Source organism: Carcharhinus amblyrhynchos, chromosome 7, assembly GCF_965287045.1.
Source record: "Carcharhinus amblyrhynchos chromosome 7, sCarAmb.v2.hapA, whole genome shotgun sequence".
Lineage (NCBI taxonomy): Eukaryota > Metazoa > Chordata > Chondrichthyes > Carcharhiniformes > Carcharhinidae > Carcharhinus > Carcharhinus amblyrhynchos.
Genome location: NC_137330.1, coordinates 112985530 through 113007636, shown reverse-complemented (window position 1 = coordinate 113007636; position 22107 = coordinate 112985530). Strand labels below are relative to the sequence as shown.

Here is a 22107-nt window from a genome sequence, read left to right as displayed (position 1 = left end):
TGCACTCTTTCTAGTTTAATAATATCGTTTCTATAATAGAATCGCACACAATATTCAAGTGTGGCCTTACCAATGTCTTATACAAGTTCAACAAGGCATTCCAAGTCCTGTATTCAATGTTCTGACCGATGAAACCAAGCATGCCGAATGCCTTCTTCACCACTCTGTCCACCTGTGACTCCTCTTTCAAGCAGCTATGAACATTTACCCCTAGATCTCTTTGTTCTGTAACTCTCCCCAGTGCCCTACCATTAACTGGGTAAGTCCTGCCCTAGTTCAATCTACCAAAATGCATCACCTTGCATTTGTCTAAATTAAACTCCAACTGCCATTCATCACTCCATTGGTCCAATGAATCAAGATCCTGTTGCAATTGAAGATAACTTTCTTCACTGTGCGGGTTCGATTGATTAGCCATGCTAAATTGTCCCTTAGTGTCAGATGGACTAGCAGGGTAAATATGTGGGGTTACAGGGATAGGGCCTGGATGGGATTGTTGTCCGTCCTGGCTCAGTGCATTGAATGGCCTCCTTCTGCACTTACAGGAATTCTATGATTCCATGAAATGCAAATGATGATTTATTATCCTCCCACTTTGTCCAATAATGAGCTGAGACAGTTCTGCCCTCTCTAACTTTTAAAATAGGGTAAACTAAGTTTATAAGAAAAATCTTGAAGAGGATGATGTTGCTCCTGAATGATTTGTGTTGGTTTGTCGTTGTTGGTCAGGAACAGTGGCAAGTGGTTAGCACTGCTGCCTCACAGCTCCAGGGACCTGGGTTCGATTCCCAGCCATGGTCACTGTCTCCGTGGAGTTTGCAGATTCTCCCCGTGTCTGCACGAGTTTCGTCCAACAGTCTGAAAGATGCGCTGTTTAGGTGCATTGACTCGAACAGGCGCGGAACTGTGGCAACTATGGAGAGGATTCTGAGGGACAATATTTATGAGCATTTAGAGAAGTTTAGAATGATCAGAAATAGTCAGCACGGCTTTGTCAAGGGCAGGTCGTGCCTTACGAGCCTAGTTGAGTTCTTTGAAAATGTGACTGAACACATTGATGAAGGAAGAGCAGTGGATGTGGTTTACATGGACTTCAGCAAGGCGTTTGATAAGATCCCTCATGCAAGACTTCTTGAGAAGGTGAGAGGGCATGGTATCCAAGGTGCTTTGGCCTTGTGGATCCAGAACTGGCTTGCCTACAGAAGGCAGAGAGTGGTTGTGGATGGGTCTTTTTCTGCATGGAGGTCAGTCACCAGTGGAGTGCCCCAGGGATCCCTTGCTGTTTGTCATTTTCATAAATGACCTGGATGAGGAAGCGGAGGGAATGGGTTAGTAAGTTCGCCAACGATATGAAGGTTGGTGGTGTTGTGGATAGTCTGGAGGGACCTCAGAAGTTGCAGCGCAACACAGATAGGATGCAAGACTGGGCGGAGAAGTGGCAGATGGACTTCAACATGGATAAATGTGTAGTGGTCCATTTTGGCAGGACCATTGGGATGAAGGAGTACCATATCAAGGGTAGGAGTCTTAGCAGTGTTGAGGAGCAGAAGGATCTTGGGGTCCAGGTCCATAGGACTCTTAAATCGGCCTCGCAGGTGGAGGATGTGGTCAAGAAGGCGTTTGGTGTACTGGCCTTCATTAGTCAAGGGATTGAGGTTAGGAGTCGGGAGGTAATGCTGCAACTTTATAAGACCCTTGTCAGACCCCACTTGGAGTACTGTGCGCAGTTCTGGTCGCCTCACTACAAGAAGGATGTGGAAGCTATTGAGAGGGTGCAGGGGAGATTTGCAGGGATGTTGCCTGGATTGGGAGGAATGCCTTATGAAGATAGGTTGAGGGAGCTAGGTCTCTTCTCCCTGGAGAGATAAAGGTTGAGAGGCGACCTGATAGAGGTTTATAAAATGTTGCGAGGAACAGATAGGGTGGATTCTCGGAGGCTATTTCACAGGGCTGAATTGGTCGCTATGAGAGGACACAGGTTTAAGGCGCTGGGAAGCAAGTACAGAGGAGATGTTAGGGCTAAGTTTTTCACTCAGAGGGTGGTGAGTGAGTGAAATCGGCTACCGTCAGTGGTGGTAGAGGCAAACTCACTGGGGTCTTTTAAAAGACTTCTGGATGAGTATATGGGATTTAATGGGATTGGGAGTTACAGATAGTTCTATGGCTTGGTAGATATGGATGTGATGGGCGCAATTTGTGGGCCGAAGGGCCTGTTTGTGCTGTAGTGTTCCATGTTCTACGACTAGGGGAATTTCACAGTAACTTCATTGCAATGTTAATATAAGCCTTACTTGTGACACTAATAAATAAACTTTAACTTTAGAGGAAAGGTTTCTGTCCTAAAACAGAAAATACTGAAGAAGCTCAGCAGGTCTGACAGCATCTGTGGAGACAGAACAGAGACAACATTTCTAATCTGGATCCAGACTCGAAACGTTGGCTCTGTTCTCTCTCCACAGATGCTTATCAGACCTGCTCATTTTCTCTCGCATTTTCTCTTTTTCTTTCAGATTCCAGCAGCTGGAGTATTTTGCCATTAAACTTTCTGTTGTTGTAGATTAACCTGACTTAATTCAGCTCTGCCTTCCCTGTCTCATTAAGAAGTCTCACAACACCAGGTTAAAGTCCAACAGGTTTATTTGGTAGTAAACGCCACTAGCTTTTGGAATGCTGTTCCTTCATCAGGTGAGTGGAAAGTTCTGATCACAAACTCTCTACTCACCTGACGAAGGAACAGCGTTCCGAAAGCTAGTGGCATTTACTACCAAATAAACCTGTTGGACTTTAACCTGGTGTTGTGAGACTTCTTACTGTGTTTACCCCAGTCCAACACCAGCATCTCCACATCATGTTCCCCATCTCATGGCAGGCTAGGCATGGTTTTCTTCACCTTTCAAGAAACTCAACAGCGAACAAATTGTTATTACAATATAAACAGAAAATAAGGGGATATGCTGGAATCTGAAACAAAAAAAGAAAATGCTGGAAAATCTCAGCAGGTCCGATAGCATCCGTGGAGACAGAATAGAACTAATGTTTTGTGTCTAGGTGACCCTTCGTCAGAGCAAACAAATTGTGCCTGAGTCCTGTTGGGAGATCCAACTGGCGTACATTGAAGGTCATTTTCCAGTTTAAACCAGTTGCAACACATCAAGATAAATTTCTGACCTGTTTGGTGTCAGCTGAATCAGGAACTCCTGAAATTGGTGTAATGTTAAATCTCCAAAACGAACAGTATGCACAAGAAATACTTTGAAAGTGAGGTGAAGGGGAACATTGGGCGTCATAGATAGACAAGGCAAATTTCCCCAGTCCTACAGAAGCAATCAATCGAGACATTGAAAATTTTGAGCAATTTAAAATATGCACAGGTTGTGCACTTCCATCCCTTTTATTACAGTACCTTAGCTCCAGGCAAACTGCTCAGCTATGCAATATTCTCAAAAGGTTTTTTGTAATTTGAAATATCATCTAACTTCTTGTTTGTAATAAAAGTTAAAGCCTTTGAACTGTGAATTGTCAAGGAATGCGAGAGTGATATCATGTTTAACCACAAAATAGTCTCCATCCTCTGGCCAGAGGTTTGCATGGTTAGTCACAGCGCTTTGTTCTTTCAATTAAGCCCTGGGGCAAAGCCATTAAATCACAAAGCATACCGTGGTATCCACTGCCTTTACTTTTTTTGTGGGAATGTAGTGAGGAGTCCGCTTGTCCAACGACATCAGCACACTGCCCTCTGCGCCCAGAGTGATGATCACAGACCTGCAGCCTTTCTCCAGCAGTGCAGATCCTGCCTTTCCAGCACTCGCCACGTTGCAAACTTCAATGCCTGTCAAAATCTCTGCCTGCAACAAAACAACAGGATACTTGCTAGGATTTGATACACTTGACCTTAATAGGCACCTTCTTCCTTTACAGATCACTTTTATATGGAAGAGCCCTAATGTTTGGATTAGAAAGGGAAGACCACAAATACCTGAAGACTAAAATCAAAGTATGACATGCAAAAGGGTATTTGAAAAGTACACTGTTTTTTGAGTACCCTTCATGAAATGATAAGAGGTTGAAACATGAAATATTAACACAACAAATCCTTACTTCTTTCGGCTGCATTACTAGCCAATGGTTTACTTGAGAAAGCTTTCTTTCAATGATGGGTGACTTGTCAACATATGCAAGACTTCACCTGAGGCGGCGGTTTTTGGTTTCGCTGATTTCAAAAGGGGCAAAGTTGAGATCGTTATGGAATCTAAGAACAGACTCTTTCCTTACTGATCAGTTGCAGACCGCTATTCTATCTCCAAGGATTAATTGCTCCACACTACAGTCACGGACATGTAGACACGTTCCCACTCCCTCCCTCACCCACAGAGATAAAGCTATTGAATACACAACCTAAAACTTTCTCTTAGATCCGAACAAAGAGAGAAATTCCTGATTTAATCACACTCATCTGTCATCCCATTCCACTGCTAATCTGTGAAGAACCTGACAGTATTCTCCACGTCACACTTACAATAAAAATTGAACTTTTTGATGCTGTAGCTTATCTCTGTAACAATTTTGATTTGATTATTGTCACACGTATTGGTAAACAGTGAAAAGTATTGTTTCCTGCAAGCTATACAGAGAAAGCATAACATTCAGCAAGGAGGAAAGGAGAGGGTGCAGAATATCATGTTGTCGTCGTAGAACATCTTGTTGCAGTCACGTTTCACCTCATTGCCTTGATACTCAAAAAGAAAAAGACCGATGGTGTCAAAAATATTAGTGATGATAATTATTAGCACTGCCGTGCCTCAGTATAAGAAAGAATAAAGTAAGAAGTTTACTTTTTAGTCACAAAGAAGCTTACACTCATACTGAATGAGGTTACTGAGAAAATCCCCTAGTCACTACACTCTGGTGCCTGTTCTGGTACACAAGAGGACTTAGCATGGCCAATTCACCTAAGCAGCATGTCTTTCGGCCTGTGGGAGGAAACTGGAGCACCCAGAGGAAACCCGCACAGACACGGGGAGAACGTGCAGACTCTGCACAGACAGTGACCCATGCCAGGAGCTATGAGATAGCAGTGCTAATCACTGTGCTGCCCTGACAGGAGGATAGGAGAGGTAGAAAAAGGCAATAGAAATAAAGGCACATTGGTATCCTGTGCCAACTTTGGGCCGAGTGCAAATTAAGCCCAAAAATTGGAGGTGGAAAATGCAAGGGCTTTAAAAATGTTTAGTTGTGCTGTTTGAGTGATAAGTATTGGTCAAAACACAGGCAGAACTCCCTTTGAAATGCTGCCTTGAGATATTTTATTCGTAGTGCAGTACTCCCGCAAGACTGGAGTGTCAGCGTAGATTTTTTGCTCAAGTCTCTGGAGCATGATTTGAACCCACAGCTCCGATGCAGAAGCTAATACTGACTTAAGGCTAACAGAGCTTGAGGAGTGCAGTGTTATGCTTCAGGGAGGAACTTTGCAAACCAGGGTTGGTCTGGTTTGCAATCTTGTCACTGCACGCTGGAAAGTGCAAAATTCAGATTTGGTTTTGTCATGCGTTGTGGTTAAACGGTTTGCTAGCACCGCTATTTGGGCTTAAACATGAGGAATACTATCTGGATGAGGTATCAGAGGGTTACCAGTGCTTGGTAAGAAATATAAATATGCATAGCATTTTCCATGACAATTGGCAATGACTGGATTTATACAGCAAGGTCTCTGTACCATCAAATGTGTATTTGCATTGTCTGTTCGTTTGCATTATTGCAGTAAAATGTCAGACACAGTAAACACAAAGTGGTGCAATCACTATTGGAATAAAAGGGGAATACCTGACAGAGACTATTGTTACTATTGGTAAACTCTAAAATGAGCTTTAGCACACAGGTGCCATCATCAAGTTCCCCTACATGCTGGTATTTGCAAGGCTTCTCTTCTCATTTGCCGTGATGATGTGAAGCTGACTTAATACACATGGTGGCATTTACAATCACTAGAGTCAGAGAGGTGAATTTCCCTTTTTTTATTTAGGCCACAATAGCTGTGAGGTTGCCATGGAGTGCTTCATTCCCAGTGAAATAAAAAGCTAATGAAATATCATAAATCTTGCCATCAAGGTTTTACATACGACAGTTGCCAGACAGCTGGCCATAGCAATGTTCTTTACAGCAGACCTGTTGCTTCATTTCTCCTGCAGAGTACTCAACCGAGGCAGTTCTGTTGAGAGAAGCATTCGGTGCATTCACATGCCAAATGTAATAAATGCTAATTAGTAGCACGTCATATGTGAAGGTCAGTGCTTTTTCTTAGTGGGTTTACTGACACATTTTGAATCATCCTGGAGAAAATATTTAGTCAGATTTACCAAAATGAAATCTCCAATTTTCCACAAGTCATTAGTTGCTACACATGTCAAGTGCAGCTGTCATTCTGAAATGTCAGATAAGCTGCTCTTCACCATGGGGAGTTAGTTAGTGGCCGTGTTGGAATGGTACAACACATGGCCCAGGGTGGGGAGGAGTCCCAGAGCGTGACACTTTACATGCACCTTGGTTGCACTGATGTTGTTAAATGAACAAAGTAAATATTATGTTGCGTTGGTGAAAAACCCCAGCACAGAACACAACCAGTCCAAAGAGAGAACTTTCTTAGGGGGCAATGATTCCCATGGCAGATGGGATGGGAAAATTTCCCCAAAGAGTCCAAAAGAAAGATTTATATTTATATAATGTCTTTCCATGATCTTGGGTCATCTCCAAGCATTCCATAGCCAATTAAATACTTTGAAGTGTAATCACTGTTGTTGTGGGAAACGTAACAGACAATTTATGCATAGCAAGGTTCCACAAACAGCAATATGATAATGGTTAGATGATCTGTTTTACAGATAACGGCTGCAAATATTGACCAGTTTTTCAAGGAGAGCTCCTCAATCTGAGTCACCCAATGTAATTTCTAAACTTCCACTCTTGACAACCATTCCCTCAATTTTATAACTTACTGCCCTTAAATGTTACAGCTGACTCCTGCGGTCAATAACTTGATCTTGGCATCTTCACTTGGGTAAGCTGCTGAGTCATTTATGAGGTCTCAGTTCTGCAATGCTAAACGTCCAAAAACAAGGACAGAGGGCAGGGTTCTCTGGTCTTCCATCAGCATTCTTCTTGGCAGCAGGAGGCTGCGCCTCATTTACAGATGGAAGATTCTCTTGGTCCTGCAGTTATCAATGGGTATTCCCTCCGAAGCTACCCCACATCACCAGTAAAGCAGAAAATCCCGCTAGTGTGAACAGCTGGAGAATTCCAGCCAGAATTATTTCTAATGCAAGAGGTTGATGAGAACCTAGTCCCATTCCCCTCTCCTTCTTCATAGCCATGCAAATTCTTCCCTTCAAATATTAATCTGCTTCCACCACCATTTCAAGCAAAGCATCCCAGCTCTTGACAACTCATGAAGTAAATCTCCCCATCTCTCATTTCTATTGCCAATTACCTTACTTACGTATGTTTGCCATTGTAAACAGTTCTACCTTATTTATACTAAAATACTTTCACTACACTCTGCACCCTCTCGTTTCTTTCTCTATGAACAGTATGTTTTGTCTGTATAGCGCGCAAGTAACAATACTTTTCACTATATGTTAATACATGACAATAATAAATCAAATCAAATCAATTCATAGAATCCCAATAGTGCAGAAGGAGACTATTCAGCCCATTGAGTCTGCACCAACAACAAACTCACCCGGCCTCTCCCCCCGTAACCCCACTTATTTACCGTAATCTCCCTAACCTACACATCCTGGGACACTAAGGGGCAATTTAGCATGGCCAATCAATTTAACCTGCACATCTTTGAACTGTGGGAGGAAAGCGGAGCACCTGGAGGAAAACTCACGCAGATACATGGACAGTCACCTGAGGCTGAAATTGAACCTGGGATCCTGGCGCTGTGAGGCAGCAATGCTAACCACTGTGCCACCATGCTACACCCAGTTCATAATTTTGAAAGCCCCGATTACATTTTCCCTTCACCATTTCTCTATTTTATAGAGTTCAATCAACCCCTGTGTAAAGATGCACTTTCAAAGGCTTCATTTGTGAATACAAAAAGGATTTGTTAATAAGAAAACAGCAGCCCCATGGCTACACGTTGCTCCCAACATGTTTCTTGCCTAAGAGGACTCCACCCCCAGTGGTGACTACCCACCGAGTCCCAATTGCAGCCCCCCCCCCCCAGCATGTGATTCTTACTCTGCTGTGCTGCCCTTAAAGGGACAGTCACGACAAATCACCACTCCCAACTTCTTTGGGTTCTCAGCACAACCATTCCCGCAATCTCTCTAATGCTTAAAATCCTTCCAAAAATGTGGTGTCCAAAACTGGACAAAATACACCAGCTGGAGCCTAACCAATGATTTATACAGGTTTAACCTAAGTACTTGATTTTTGTACCCCTGTATTACAAATGTCAAGGATCCCTAGTGCGTTTTACATTCTTCTCAGCTTGTCCTGCCACCTTCAGAGATTTGTGCACGTACACCCCAAGTTTCTATTTTCTCATTCTCTTTAATATGACCATTTAGTTCATATTGCCTTTCATTCTTTCTACCAAATGAATCACTTTACTGCACTAAATTGCAATACCCAGATATCTACCCGTTTCACCAGTCTCTCTTTTGTCTTGTCATCCTCACTGATTATTACATTTCCAACTTCTGCATCATCTTCACCATTGAAATGATGCCCTGTACAAAGTCATTAATATACACATTCCAAATCCTTCCCACCTTCTCGAATGCACAAGTAAGGAGTACTATGGAATACTGAAATAAAAACAAAATGTTGAGATACTTAGGTCAGGCAGCATCTGAGAAGAGAAACAGAATTAGCGTCAATGGCCTTTTAAATTTGTATTATGATATACTCTCCACTTCCACTCATGGCCTGCAAATATTCCTGTGTTTTGGCTTCATGAGGCTGGCAGCTCATTTTTAGGTATTCCCAGTGTTGCTCCTGGCACGCCTTCCTGCACTCCGCATTAACCAATTTGTCCCCCCAGCTTGATGGTAATGGTAGAGTGGGTGGATATGCTGTTCAGTGAAGTTTTAGATTGTGATTTAATACAATTCTGCCACTGCTTGTGGTCCAGAGTGCCTCATGGTTGCCCAGTTTTGAGCACTAGATTTGTTTAAAATCTATGCCATTTAGCATGGTTGTAGTTCCTCACAACATTATGGAGGACATTTGCAATGTGAAGACGGAACTTCATCCCCACAAGATTTGTGCGGAGGTCACTCCTAGAATCACAGAATCCCTACAGTACAGAAGGCAGCCATTTGACCCATCAAACCCGCACCAACAACAATCCCATCCAGGCCCTATCCCCATAACCCCACGCATTTACCTTGCTAATCCCCCTGACATTAAGGGGTAGTTTAGCATGGCCAAATCACCCTAACCAGCACATCTTGGACTGTGGGAAGAAACCCACTCAGACACAGGGAGAAAGTGCAAACTCCACACAAAGACTGACCCAATGCTGGAATCAAACCCAGGTCCCTGGAGCTATGAGACAACACTGCTATCCACTCTGCCACACTGTTGCCCTGTTATGGATAGGTGCATCTGTGACAAGTAGATTGGTGAGGACAAAATCAAGTAGGTTTTTCCCTTTTGTTGGTCCTCTGACTTCCTGCCACAGAGCCAGTTCAGCAGCTATGTCTTGAGCTCAGCCAGCTCAGTCCATCGTGGTATTACCGAGCCACTCTTGGCGATGAACATTGAAATTTCCACCCAGGGTACATTCTGTGTCCTTGCCACCCTCAGTGCTTCCTCCAAGTGGCGTCCAACAAAGAAGAGTACTGATTCATCAGCTAAGCAGAACAGTTGCAATCAGCAGGATTCTGGAGTCAATGTTGAGGACGCCCAGAGCAACTCCCGCCTGATTGTATACCACTCTGTTGCCAGTTCCGGTGCATATACTGTCGCTGGGGCAGTGTATAACAAGGGATCCTGATGGTGGTGTCAGGGAGATTGTCTGTAAGGTACGATTCGCTGAGTGTTACTATGTCAGCCTGCTGCATGACTGGTTTGTGGGACCGCTCTCCCAATTTTGGCACAAATCCCCAGATGTTAGTACGGGAGACTTTTCAAATAGATGGGACTGGGTGTACTGTTGCCATTTCCAGTGCCTAATCTGATGCTTGGTGGGCTGTCTGCTTTCATTCCTCATCAAAATTTGCATAGTGGTTTGATACAACTGAGAGGCTTGCTGGACCATTTCAGAAAGTGCACCACATGTGGTTCTGGAGTCACATGTAGGCCAGACCAGATATGAGTGGCAGATTTCCTTTCCTAGAGGACATTGGTGAAATGGATGGATTTTTACGACAACCGACCAAGGTTTCATGCTCATCACTACCGAATCTAGCTTTCAATTCCATATTTATTATTTGTATTTAAATTCTCCCAGCCGCCATGGTGGGATTTGAACCCATGTCCCTACAGCATTAGGCTGGGCCTCTGGATTACGAGTCCAGTGATATTGCCACTACAGCACCACCTCCCAGCCTTTGAATTAACAAATCAGAAATAAGAGCAGTGGTCCTAATAGGAAAATAAGAATATAAGAAATAAGGGTAGACCATTCAGTCTCTTGAGCCAGATCATGGCTGATCTTCAGTTTCCCCATATCACTTTACTCTCTGACACCAAAGATTTTGATAGAGCATTCTTAACCCTCTGGGATGGCGGGGACAACAAAAGGGAAGGGCTACGATTGAGTACAGGGCAGGAGAGATCAAATGACAAAAGCTTTCTTGCGTACTGCAGATGCTGAACCACAAAACCTTTAATCTCTGCCCTCCACTCTATCACAGAGCTTCCTTCTTTCATTTGCTAACAACCTATTCCTCTTCTAACTTTCCTCAGTTTTTTTAATTTGATTTGGTGAGGCCGCAGCTGGAGTACTGTGTGCAGTTTTGGGCGCCGTACTTACGCAAGGATATTTTGGCCTTGGAGGGAGTGCAGAGGAGGTTTACTAGGCTGATGCCGGAGTTGAGGGGGTTGAGCTATGAGGAGAGGCTGAATAAACTAGGCTTGTACTTGTTAGAGTTTAGAAGAATGAGGGGAGATCTCATTGAGATGTATAAGATGATGAATGGGATGGATAGGATAGAGGTGGAGAGACTCTTCCTGCTCAGAAAGGATAATAGGACTAGGGGGCACAGCCTCAAGATAAAGGGGGGGGGGGGTGGTTTAGAACGGAGTTGAGGAGGAACTTCTTCACTCAAAGGGTGGTGAATCTCTGGAATTCTCTGCCCGTTGAAGTGGTGGAGGCTGCCTCGCTAAATATTTTTAAGAAGCGAGTTGATGGGTTTTTGATAAGAGAGGGGATTAAGGGTTATGGGGAGAGGGCGGGAATGTGGAACTGAGCCATGACAGATCAGCCATGATCTTATTGAATGGCGGGGCAGGCTCGAAGGGCTAGATGGCCTACTCCTGCTCCTATTTCTTATGTTCTTATGATTTGATTTATTATTGCCACGTGTATTAGTATACAGTGAAAAGTATTGTTTCTTGCACATTATACAGACAAAGCATACTGCTCATACAGAAGGAAAGGAGAGAACGCAGAATGTAGCGTTACAGTCATAGCTAGGGTGTAGAGAAAAATCAATTTAATGTGAGGTAGGTCCATCCAAAAGTCTGATGGCAGCGGGGAAGAAGCTGTTCTTGAGTCGGTTGGTGTGTGATCTCCGACTTTTGTATCTCTTTCCCTAACAAAGAAGATGGAAGAGAGAATGTCCAGGGTGCATGGGGACCTTAATTATGCTGGCTGCTTTTCTGAGGCAGTGGGAAGTGTAGACTGAGTCAATGGATGGGATGCTGGTTTGCCTGATAGACTGGGCTTCATTCATGTCCCTTCGTAGTTTCTTGCGGTCTTGGGCAGAACAGGAGACATACTGAGCTGTGATACAACCAGAAAGAATGCTTTCTATGGTGCATCTGTAAAAGTTGGAGAGAGTTGGTTCTGGTGAAAAGTGTGCAATGCTAACTTTGTTGTTGTCTCCACAGATATTGCCTGATTGGCACTTTGTTTCTCAAATGTTGAGGGGGACATTGCGCTGTAATCTAGCTTACGTTTCCAGCACTTGTTTTTGCTTTTATGATCCTAGTTTTCCATTTTATATGCACCTTGTACCAGGTGCCCTGGGCTCCAGCAATTGAATTCAAAACCTACAATCTGGTTCAATGTGTGCATCTTCGTCCCCTGACTGTGGAATTGTGTGCATTCTCCCACCCACCACTTTTGGCAGTTTTCAGTTGTCTTAGTCTACTCCCATAGACGCCTTCCCTAAGTCCCTATGCCTCACCACATGTCTTTGTTTTTTCAACCTTAAAGGCTCCCTCAAAAGTTAATAATTCCACCATGGATTCGGTATGAACTTCCCTGATGATGTTCGATATTTGTCCGGAATGGAGTACATTGGGTTAGGTACTCAATTACAGGTGCTAGTTAAGTGCATGTAGCAGCCTAAGACAATCTACAAAAAAGTGTACAAAATATACCATAAACAATGGTGGTAATTTCTTTCTACTTCTACAGAAATGTTAATGTAGCTCTTGTAGAGTTAACAGCTGTACTTACTATTAAGACTATTTCATTGCGTGGTTTAACTATGCCATTTAGCAAAGGCCAGAACCCCATGATTGACTCATTGCTTGCAGGCAGGCTTGCTTTTAAAAATCCATTGAATTAGAGGAGTTGATGAAAACCAAATCAAATACAAAACACTAGACTAATAACATTTCTTTCCACGCATTATTAGTCAGACAAGCCAAGATAAAAGAAGCCTGTAAACATTATTGGCATCGAGACAAATTACTTTATTTGCCTGAAGCAGTTTACAAATCAACTACCACATCTCTGGTTACAAACAGTTCTACTATAGATGAGTGTTTTTCTTTTAAAAATTGTAAGTAGCATTTAGAATTCTTTACACATGGAGAAAATGGCTGGCCAGCTGCCTATTTTGGGCTTCATTTTACAATGATGTGAAACAGAAACATTAAATACTAGAGAAGTAATATTTTCAAATGGCTATTTTCTTGATGACAAAACTCCCACCTGAATCCATCTCTTACTGTTAAAGAAATAAGATTCAGTTTCATTGAGGATCTCTCTCAGGAGAGGGCACAGTATTCAGATATCCAATGCATTCCTCAATACTGCAAGTTTGGTGTCAGTAAAGTTTATTTATTAGTGTCACAAATAGGCTTACATTAACACTGCAATGAAGTAACTGAGAAAATCTCCTTGTCACCACACTCTCGCGTCTGTTCGGGTACACTGAGGGAGAATTTAGCATGGCCAATGCACCTAACTAACATGTCTTTTGGACTGTGGGAGGAAACCGGAGCACCTGGAGGAAACCCCTGCAGACACAGGAAGAATGTGCAGACTCCGCACAGACAGTGACCCAAGCTGGGAATCGAACCCGGGTCTTTAGCGCTGTGAGGCAGCAGTGTGAACCATTGTGCCACCGTGCCACCATATTTGACCCTTAGGTGAGCTTCTGACCATGTATCTGCACCATTACTAAGACCAACTCTTTCCATCATCATGATATCATTTAACTCCATCCCTGTCTCAGCTCATGTACAATTGAAACCTGTACCTGTATCTCTCCACAACCTCCTCAAGTCTCAAAGCTCTTGTTTTCCTCAGCAACTTCAATTTGAATCGTTCCACCACTGCTGGCATGCATTCAGTTGCTAAGACCATCAGTTCTGGAATTCCTTTCCTAAACATCTCCACATATCCCTCTTTTCCCCTTTTACAATGCACCTTAAAACCTACCTCTTTGACCAAAGCAAACTGAGTGCTCAGTAGTTCAGTGGAAATACAGTCGAGGGATTAGGAGGTGTGTCTTGTGAATGGGATGTGCTGGACGAGGGTATGAAAGGAGATAGGCGAGACATTGGAGAACTCTGCAAATTCAGGGTGAGGACAGGAGAAAGTTTGTTTCAGTGGCCTGGGGAAGGAGGGAAGTGACAAAGCAGCTGATTGGATGTGTTTAATGATGACAAAGAAATCCACGAGCTCTTCACCAATATTGTTGAGCTAAGGGTGGAGAAGGCATGGAAAATCATGCATATATTAAGCAAGGTGGAACTGGGATTAAACCAAACTGCTAGAATTAGGATAAATTATCTTTACACTTGGATTTAGCTGAGTCACCCAATAGACAATGCAGAAAATGTGGTTGAAAGTGGCTGAAAACGAGTTATTGGCTTTCCATGCAGTGAGCTGTTAATTTCAAGCACATAACTGTGCACAGATAGGCACCGTCTGGGATACAGAGGAAATAAGACAACCAACAGGGTCAAGAATCCCAAAAATTTTTTTCACAATTCCCAGCAGCCAGTTGTACTGGAATAGGGCTTGATATTTGGGAGAGGAACAATTTGTGGTGCGGAGAGTGCAAGAAAAAAGTAACCCACATTCCAAGCGCATTAAGTCTTTGCTTCTTAAGCATCTGTTATTGACTGGAGCAGTCACAACTCTGGTCTTGCATCAACTCAGTCTTAACTATTTGCTGTCTTTGCCTTGACTTGGGGTCTGGTCAAAAATGATCGCTATCTATGTTCTTAGTATTAACTGAGAAACAGACATAAAAATAAAAATGGTACAGGGATCATTAGATGTGTTAAAATCATTAGAGCTTAAAAGAATAATGTCGTTTATTTATAGTCTGCTTTTGGAATACAACCTTGAAGCCTCCCTGTGAACAGGCATGTTTGCTGCTCGCTATTGGGTTGAGGCAATAGCAGTCAACAGGGACATTTTCTTTTCTTCATTTATGGGATGTGGGCATCACTGGCTATACCTACATTTATTGCCCATTCATAATTGCCCTTGAGAACGTGGTGGTGAGCTGTCTTCTTGAACCACTTGCAGGTATGGCGCAGGTACACTCATAGTACTATTAGGGAAGGAATTCCAGTTTTTGACTCAACGACAATGAAGGAACGACAATATATTTCCAAGTCAGGATAGTGAATGACTTGGACGAAAATCTTCACGTGGCGGTGTTCCCAGACATCATCTGCTCTTGTTCTTTTAGATGGTGGTGGTTGTGGGTTTGGAAGGTGCTGCCTAAAGAATTCTTGTGGTGCATCTTGTATATAGTACACACTGCTCCCAATGTTCATTTATGTTCAAAGAACCCCCAGCTTCTGTCGCGACATTATGGACTTTTTACAGAAACTCAGCATCCCCCACAACAACAGCAATGTTGCAACTGGCTCAATACTCAACGCCGACAACTGCCAATCTCCAGACCCGATTTGACAACTCATTCGCTTCATCCTAGACCACAATGTCTTCACCTTCAACAACCAGTTCTTCATCCAGACACATGGAACAGCCATGGGGACCAAATTCGCACCTCAATATGCCAACATCTTCATGCACAGGTTCGAGCAAGACTTCTTCACAGCACAGGACCTTCAAATGATACTATATACTAGATACACTGATGACATTTTCTTCCTTTGGACTCATGGCGAACAATCACTGAAACAACTACATGATGACATCAACAAATTCCATCCCAACATCAGACTCACCTTGGACTACAGTCTGGAATCGGTTGCATTCTTGGACACACGCATCTCCATCAAGGACAGTCACCTCAGCACTTCACTGTACCGCAAGCCCACAGATAAACTCACGATGCTCCACTTCTCCAGCTTCCACCCTAAACACGTGAAAGAAGCCATCCCCTATGCACAAGTCCTCTGGAAACACAGGGTCTGCTCAGGTGAGGAGGATCGCAATAGATGCCTACAGATACTGAAAGATGCCCTCGTAAGAACAGGATATGGCGCTCAACTCATTGATCGACAATTCCGATGTGCCACAGTGAAAAACTGCGCAGATCTCCTCAGAAGACAAACACAGGACACAGTGGATAGAGTACACTTCGTTGTCCAATACTTCCCTGAAATGGAGAAGCTATGACACCGTCTCCAGAGCCTTCAGCATAACATTGACGAAGAGGAACATGTCGCCAAGCCCATCCCCACACCTCCACTACTTGCCTTCAAACAACTGCACAAACTCAAACAAACCATTATACGCAGCAAACTACCCAGCCTTCAGGAGAACAGTGACCTTGACACCACACAACCTCTGCAAGACGTGCTGGATCAGCAACAAGGATGCCATCATCTCATGTGAGAACACCATCCACCAGGTACACGGTACATACTCTTGTGGCTCGGCCAACATTGTCTACCTGATACGCTGCAGGAAAAGATGTCCCGAGGCCTGACACATTGGTGAGACCATGCAGACGCTATGACAAAAAATGAATGGACATCACTCAACAATCACCAGTCTGGAGTGCTCCCTTCCTGTCGGGGAAACTTCAGCAGTCACGGACATTCAGCTTCAAATCTTCGGTAAGCATTCTCCAAGGCGGCCTTCATAACAGACAACAATGCAAAATCACTGAGCAGAAACTGATAGCCAAGTTCCACACATCTCAACTGGGACCTTAGTGTGACATGAACCCATCTGTAACCCCCACGACTTGCCTGGGTTTGCAAAATCTCACTAACTGGCTCGAGGCAATTCATACCTCTTTAATCTGTGCTTAACCCTCTTTCTGCTCACACTGTCTGCATCTGTAAAAACTTGATTACCTGTTGCGACTCGCATTCCAACCATTATCTTGTAATTGGTTTTGTGCCTATATATGCCCTGTTTGTGAACTGAACTCTTCACTCACCTGATGAAGGGCAACACTCCGAAAGCGCTGCTACCAAATAAACCTGTTGGACTTTAACTTGGTGTTGTGAGACTACTTATGTGCCCAATGTTCACTGGTGGTGCAGGGATTGAATGTTTGTGACAAGGGTAGCAATCAAGCAGGCTGCTTTCTCCTGAATCGTGGAAAATGTGAGTGTTGTTGGAGCTGCGCTTATCCAGTCAAGTGGAAAGAATTCCAATACACTTCTAACATTTGCCTTGTAGATAATGGCTTTGGGGAGCTAGGAGGTGAGTTCTTGCCACAAGGTTCTAGCCTTTGACATTCTCTAACAGTCACAGTATTTATATGGATAGTTCAGTTTGTGGTCAATGGTAACCCTCAAGATGTTGATAGACATGAGAAAGATACAAGCCAGAGGAGCAGCTAATGTTTAGGATTGGGCAACAGCAGTTACCAGCAATACACAGCTATAAGTGCAGATGGTTGCGATTAGGTTTCTCCAATGTAGACTTAGAGGATACAATTATGCAACTAAAGCCCTAATTAATAGTTTCATTTTAATTCTTCTTGCATTACATTGGCAAGGTCAAATTGAGAGTTCTGGTGACTTCTTTGTAAAAGCATTTTGCTTACAGTACAGAGTAGTTTCACTAAAACAGCCCAACTCTTCAAGCCCTCCCATTCCTTGGCATATTCATTATGCAGATGTTATACAGAATTTTTCCCAATGGTGGTTTCTAGTAACTGTGCAAAACTGTTGGAGTTAAAAATAATGCACATTTCACTAAAAAAAAGTATGAATCAACTGTTGCGCAAAGTAAAGTTTATTTATTAGTCACAATTAAGACTTACATTAACGCTGCAATGATGTTACTGTGAAATTCCCCTAGTTGCTACAGTCCAGCACCTGTTCAGGTCAATGTACCTAACCAGCATGTCTTTCAGGGTATGGGAGGAAACCGGAGCACCCGGAGAAACCCACACAGACACAGGGAGAATGTGCAAACTCCACACAGGCAGTGATCCAAGCAGGGAATTGAACCCAGGTCCCTGGTGCTGTGAGGCAGCTAACCACTGTGCCGCCCACATTAAGTGCAGGGCTGCTGATGCTACGTTTTATGTTAGCCCAAAGACCGAGAAATCTAACATGAGCTATGCTTGGAAATGTGCATTTCGTACCATCCTGGGGGCTATCTGAGTGTATGGGCTGTGGCACCTTCCAGGAAAGAGTTGCAGGCTGCCTGATACACCAAGATCCGGGCAGAGGTAGTAAACTGTCTTTTCCAGCTGGTAGGTGTCCAACAATGTCAATTGTGAAGTGGGTGGAGATATATATTCTGTGGCTTTGTAGCAGCTATGTACTGCCAAGAACTGCTCAAATCAATTGCGTAGACCCAACAGGCTGAGATCTGGCTGTGCAGAAAGAGTCTAATCATGCTGTCTGCTGGATTGCTGGTCAGAACATTTGAATATTAAAGCATGAAAGAACGTGTGCAGTCGAATGCTTTTCTGATGTATCATGTTAAGGTGGTCCGGCAATTGTGAGGGCTCGCTTCCATACCAATCTCCAATCCTTTCTCAGTTACCTAGCAACCTCAGGCAAATATCCACAGGAAAACTAGGACTGGGCAATAAGTGGGTCTTACCAGCGTCACCCACATCCTAAGACTAAAGCAAACTCTTCAGATAACTCTTAGAACTATGTACATAACAGCCTTTGCAAACTCTTGTGGTTTTTCCAACCTTAAAATCTCAACCACTGACAAAATTGAGGCCACTTCCTTAGTTTTTTTATTCATTCATGCAACATGGGCATCGCTGTCTGGCCAGCATTTAGTGCCAGAGGACAGTTGGAAGTCAACCACATTGCTATGTTTCTGGAGTCACATGTAGGCCAGATCAGGTAAGGACAGCAGATTTCCTTCCCTAAAGGACATCAGTGAATCAGATGGGCTTTTCCGACAAACTACAATGGTTTCACGGTCATCAGTAGATTCTTCATTCCAGATTTTTTTTATTGAATTCAAACTGCACCATCTGCCGTGACAGGATTTGAACCCTGGTCCCCAGAACATTAGCTGAATGTCTGGATTAGAACAAGAACAAAGAAAATTACAGCACAGGAACAAGCCCTTTGGTCCTCCAAGCCTGCACCGACCACGCTGCTCAACTAAACTAAAACCCTTCTGGGGACCATATCCCCCTATTTCCACCCTATTCAAGTATTTGTCCAGACGCTCCTTAAAAGTCACTATCGTATCTGCTTCCACTACCTCCCCTGGCAGAGTTCCAAGCACCCACAATCTTCTGTGTAAAAAACTTGCCTCTTATATCTCATTTAAACATTGCCTCTCGCATCTTAAACCTGTGCCCCCTAGTAATTGACACTTCCACCCTGGGAAAAAGCATCAGACTATCCACTCTGTCCATGCCCCTCATAATCCTGTAGACTTCTATCAGATTGCCCCTCACCCTCCGTCGTTCCAGTGAGAACAAACCAAGTTTCTCCAACCTCTCCTCATAGCTAATGCCCTCCATACCTGGTAAATCTTTTCTATACCCTCTCCAAAGCCTCCACATCCATCTGGTAGTGTGGCGATCAGAATTGAACACTGTATTCCAAACGCGGCCTAACCAAAATTCTATAAAGCTACAACACGACTTGCCAATTTTTAAATTCAACGTCCCGGCCAATGAAGACAAATCTTTCGGAATTGTAGTCAAGTGATCTTATTATCATTGCAAAAAGAAATAGCAGAGGATGGTTTTGATCCATCAACCTCTGGGTTATGGGTCCAGTATACTTCCACTGTGCCACTTTGCTATGGAATAATAATTAATAATCTAGCAATAATACCTCTAGGCTATTGCCTCCCCTAAACTAGCTCACCACCGACCGGAGGAAAAACCTCCCATGCCAGTATTTTAATAACTAATTTAACGTCAAAATTACCAACTCTCACACTACACTGGTTACAACGACTCAGTTGCTCTGGGTTGTTTAACTATTCCCTCACTTATATCTTTGATGCTCTCCAGATCACACATCCATGCCCAATCCCTGAATATAATCCTATCGTCATTCTCCCAAGACCCAAAACAATGAAATAAGAGACCCAAGACCCAAAACAATGAAATAAGAGCACTGAGTGAATGGCCAGTCTGAGTATTTGTCATGTGATTTGGCAAGATCATATCAACAATTGCTGGCCCTTGCTCTCTTCATCCAGGAGGCCACGATAAGCTTCAAGCACAAGAACAGCCCAAGGCACCTTTGTCTGCAGCCAATCATCTCCCTAGAGTTTCCTCTAACTGTCCATACTTATCTCAAATGCCATTGAGAAGAGCTCATGGATCTTTTGGTGTCTAAGGTCAGATCAGCTTCTCAACTCCCAAATTCTATTGCAAATGGTTTCATTTGCAAAGGCACCATTCCTTTCCTATTAAAGCAGTTCCACCTCTCTTTCTCAAAAAATATCTTCAACCCCTCAGTCATTTGGAAATTGTTTCCTTTCTAGTTTTTCAAGTGCATTGTTATCTCTTCCCTCTGTGCTCTTAAAACCTGTTTGGGTCCCTTCAGTTGAGTTTTTGTCCTGCTTACAGTACAGAAAGGAAAAGTTGAAGTTGTTGAAGTTAACAATTAAAACCTCAGTGGTGTTATGTCCTCCTTAATCTTTCTACAGTATTTGATAGTGTACCATTCTCCTTCATCTTCATTCTCTACAGGATTACATTGTGTGGTGCCACTCCTACCTATCTAACTGCAGCCAGCACATGAACAATGACTGCTTCTCTCAGCCTTTCAGTGTCGCAATGTCCACCACTTCAGTCATACGCTGCTCCTTGGCAGCATCATACACAGCTGGCAACAACCAGCTCTATAAATATTTTAAAAATCGACAGTCAAGGAAATAATCTTTTTGTTTTATTCGTTTGTGGGACATGTGTGTTGCTGGCTGGCCAGCATTTATTGCGCATCCCTAGTTGCCAGGGGGCAGTTGGTGTGGCTCTGGAGGCCAGACCAGGTAAGGATGGTAGATTTCCTTCCCTAAAGGACATTACTGAACCAGATGGGTTTTTCCAACAATTGACAATGGTTTTATGGTCAGCAGTAGATTCTTCATTTCAGATATCTTTCATTGAATTTAAATTCCACCATCTGCCATGGCAGGATTTGAACATAAGAACTAGGAGCAGGAGTAGGCCATCTGGCCCCTCAAGCCTGCCCCGCCATTCAATAAGATCATGGCTGATCTTTCTGTGGACTCAGCTCCACTTACCCACCTGCTCACATTAACCCTTAATTCCTTTATTGTTCAAAAATTTATCTATCCTCGCCTTAAAAACATTCAATGAGGTAGCCTCAACTACTCCACTGGGCAGGGAATTCCACAGATTCACAACCCTTTGTGTGAAGGAGTTCCTTAACTCAGTCTTAAATCTGTTTCCCTTTATTTTGAGGCTATGCCCTCTAGTTCTACTTTCACCTGCCAGTGGAAACAACTTCCCTGCTTCTACCTTATCTATTCCCTTCATAATCTTATATGTTTCTATAAGATGTCCCCTCATTCTTCTAAATTCCGATGAATATAGTCCCAGTCGACTTGGTCTCTTCTCATAAGCCAACCCTCTCAACTCCCGAAGCAACCTAGTGAATGTCCTCTGCACCCCCTCCAGTACCAGGATATCCTTTTCCAAGTAAGGAGACCAAAACTGTACGCAGTACTCCAGGTATGGCCTCACCAGCACCTTCTACAGCTGCAACATAATCTTGCTGTTTTTAAACTCCATCCCTCTAGCAATGAAGGACAAAATTCCATTTACTTCTTAATTACCTGCTGCACCTACAAACCAACTCTTTGTGATTCATGTATAAGGACACCCACGTCCCTTTGCACAGCAACATGCTGCAATTTTTACCATTCAAGTAATAATCCATTTTGCTCTTTTCCTACCAAAATGGATGACCTCACATTTACCAACATTATACTCCATCTGCCAGACCCTTGCCCACTCGCTTAGACTATCTATATCCTTTTGCAGACTTTCAGCGTTCTCTGCACACTTTGCTCTGCCACCCACCTTAGTGTCATTTGTGAATTTTGACTCGCTAGACTTGGTCCCCAACTCCAAACCATTGATGTAAATTGTAAAGGTTACCAGAATATTAGCTGAGTTTCTAGATTAATTGTCCAGTTATAATACCACTAGGCCCTCTTCTTCCCTAAAATCTGGTCCATGAAGATCTTTCCATAAGGGAGATTATAAGAACATAAGAAATAGGAGCAGGAGTAGGCCATCTAGCCCTTCGAGCCTGCCCCACCATCCATTATGA

General features: G+C 43.4%; 1 protein-coding gene and 1 long non-coding RNA gene across 4 annotated transcripts in view; one reads left to right on the top strand and one right to left on the bottom strand.

Annotated features, from left to right (window-relative positions):
* The window catches only part of LOC145345225 (uncharacterized), a 790615-nt gene that overhangs the window by 395142 nt on the left and 373366 nt on the right, over window positions 1-22107 (top strand). The gene's annotated exons all lie outside the window — the stretch shown is intronic.
* The window catches only part of rbks (ribokinase), a 161598-nt gene that overhangs the window by 36971 nt on the left and 102520 nt on the right, over window positions 1-22107 (bottom strand). For 2 of the 3 annotated variants that reach the window (XM_080192976.1, XM_080192977.1), the window contains one exon: window positions 3657-3845. The exons of the other annotated variant lie outside the window; for it this stretch is intronic. In XM_080192976.1, coding sequence (XP_080049102.1) covers window positions 3657-3845 — 189 coding nt within the window. The remainder of the gene's footprint in view (window positions 1-3656; window positions 3846-22107) is intronic. 3 annotated transcript variants of the gene reach the window in all.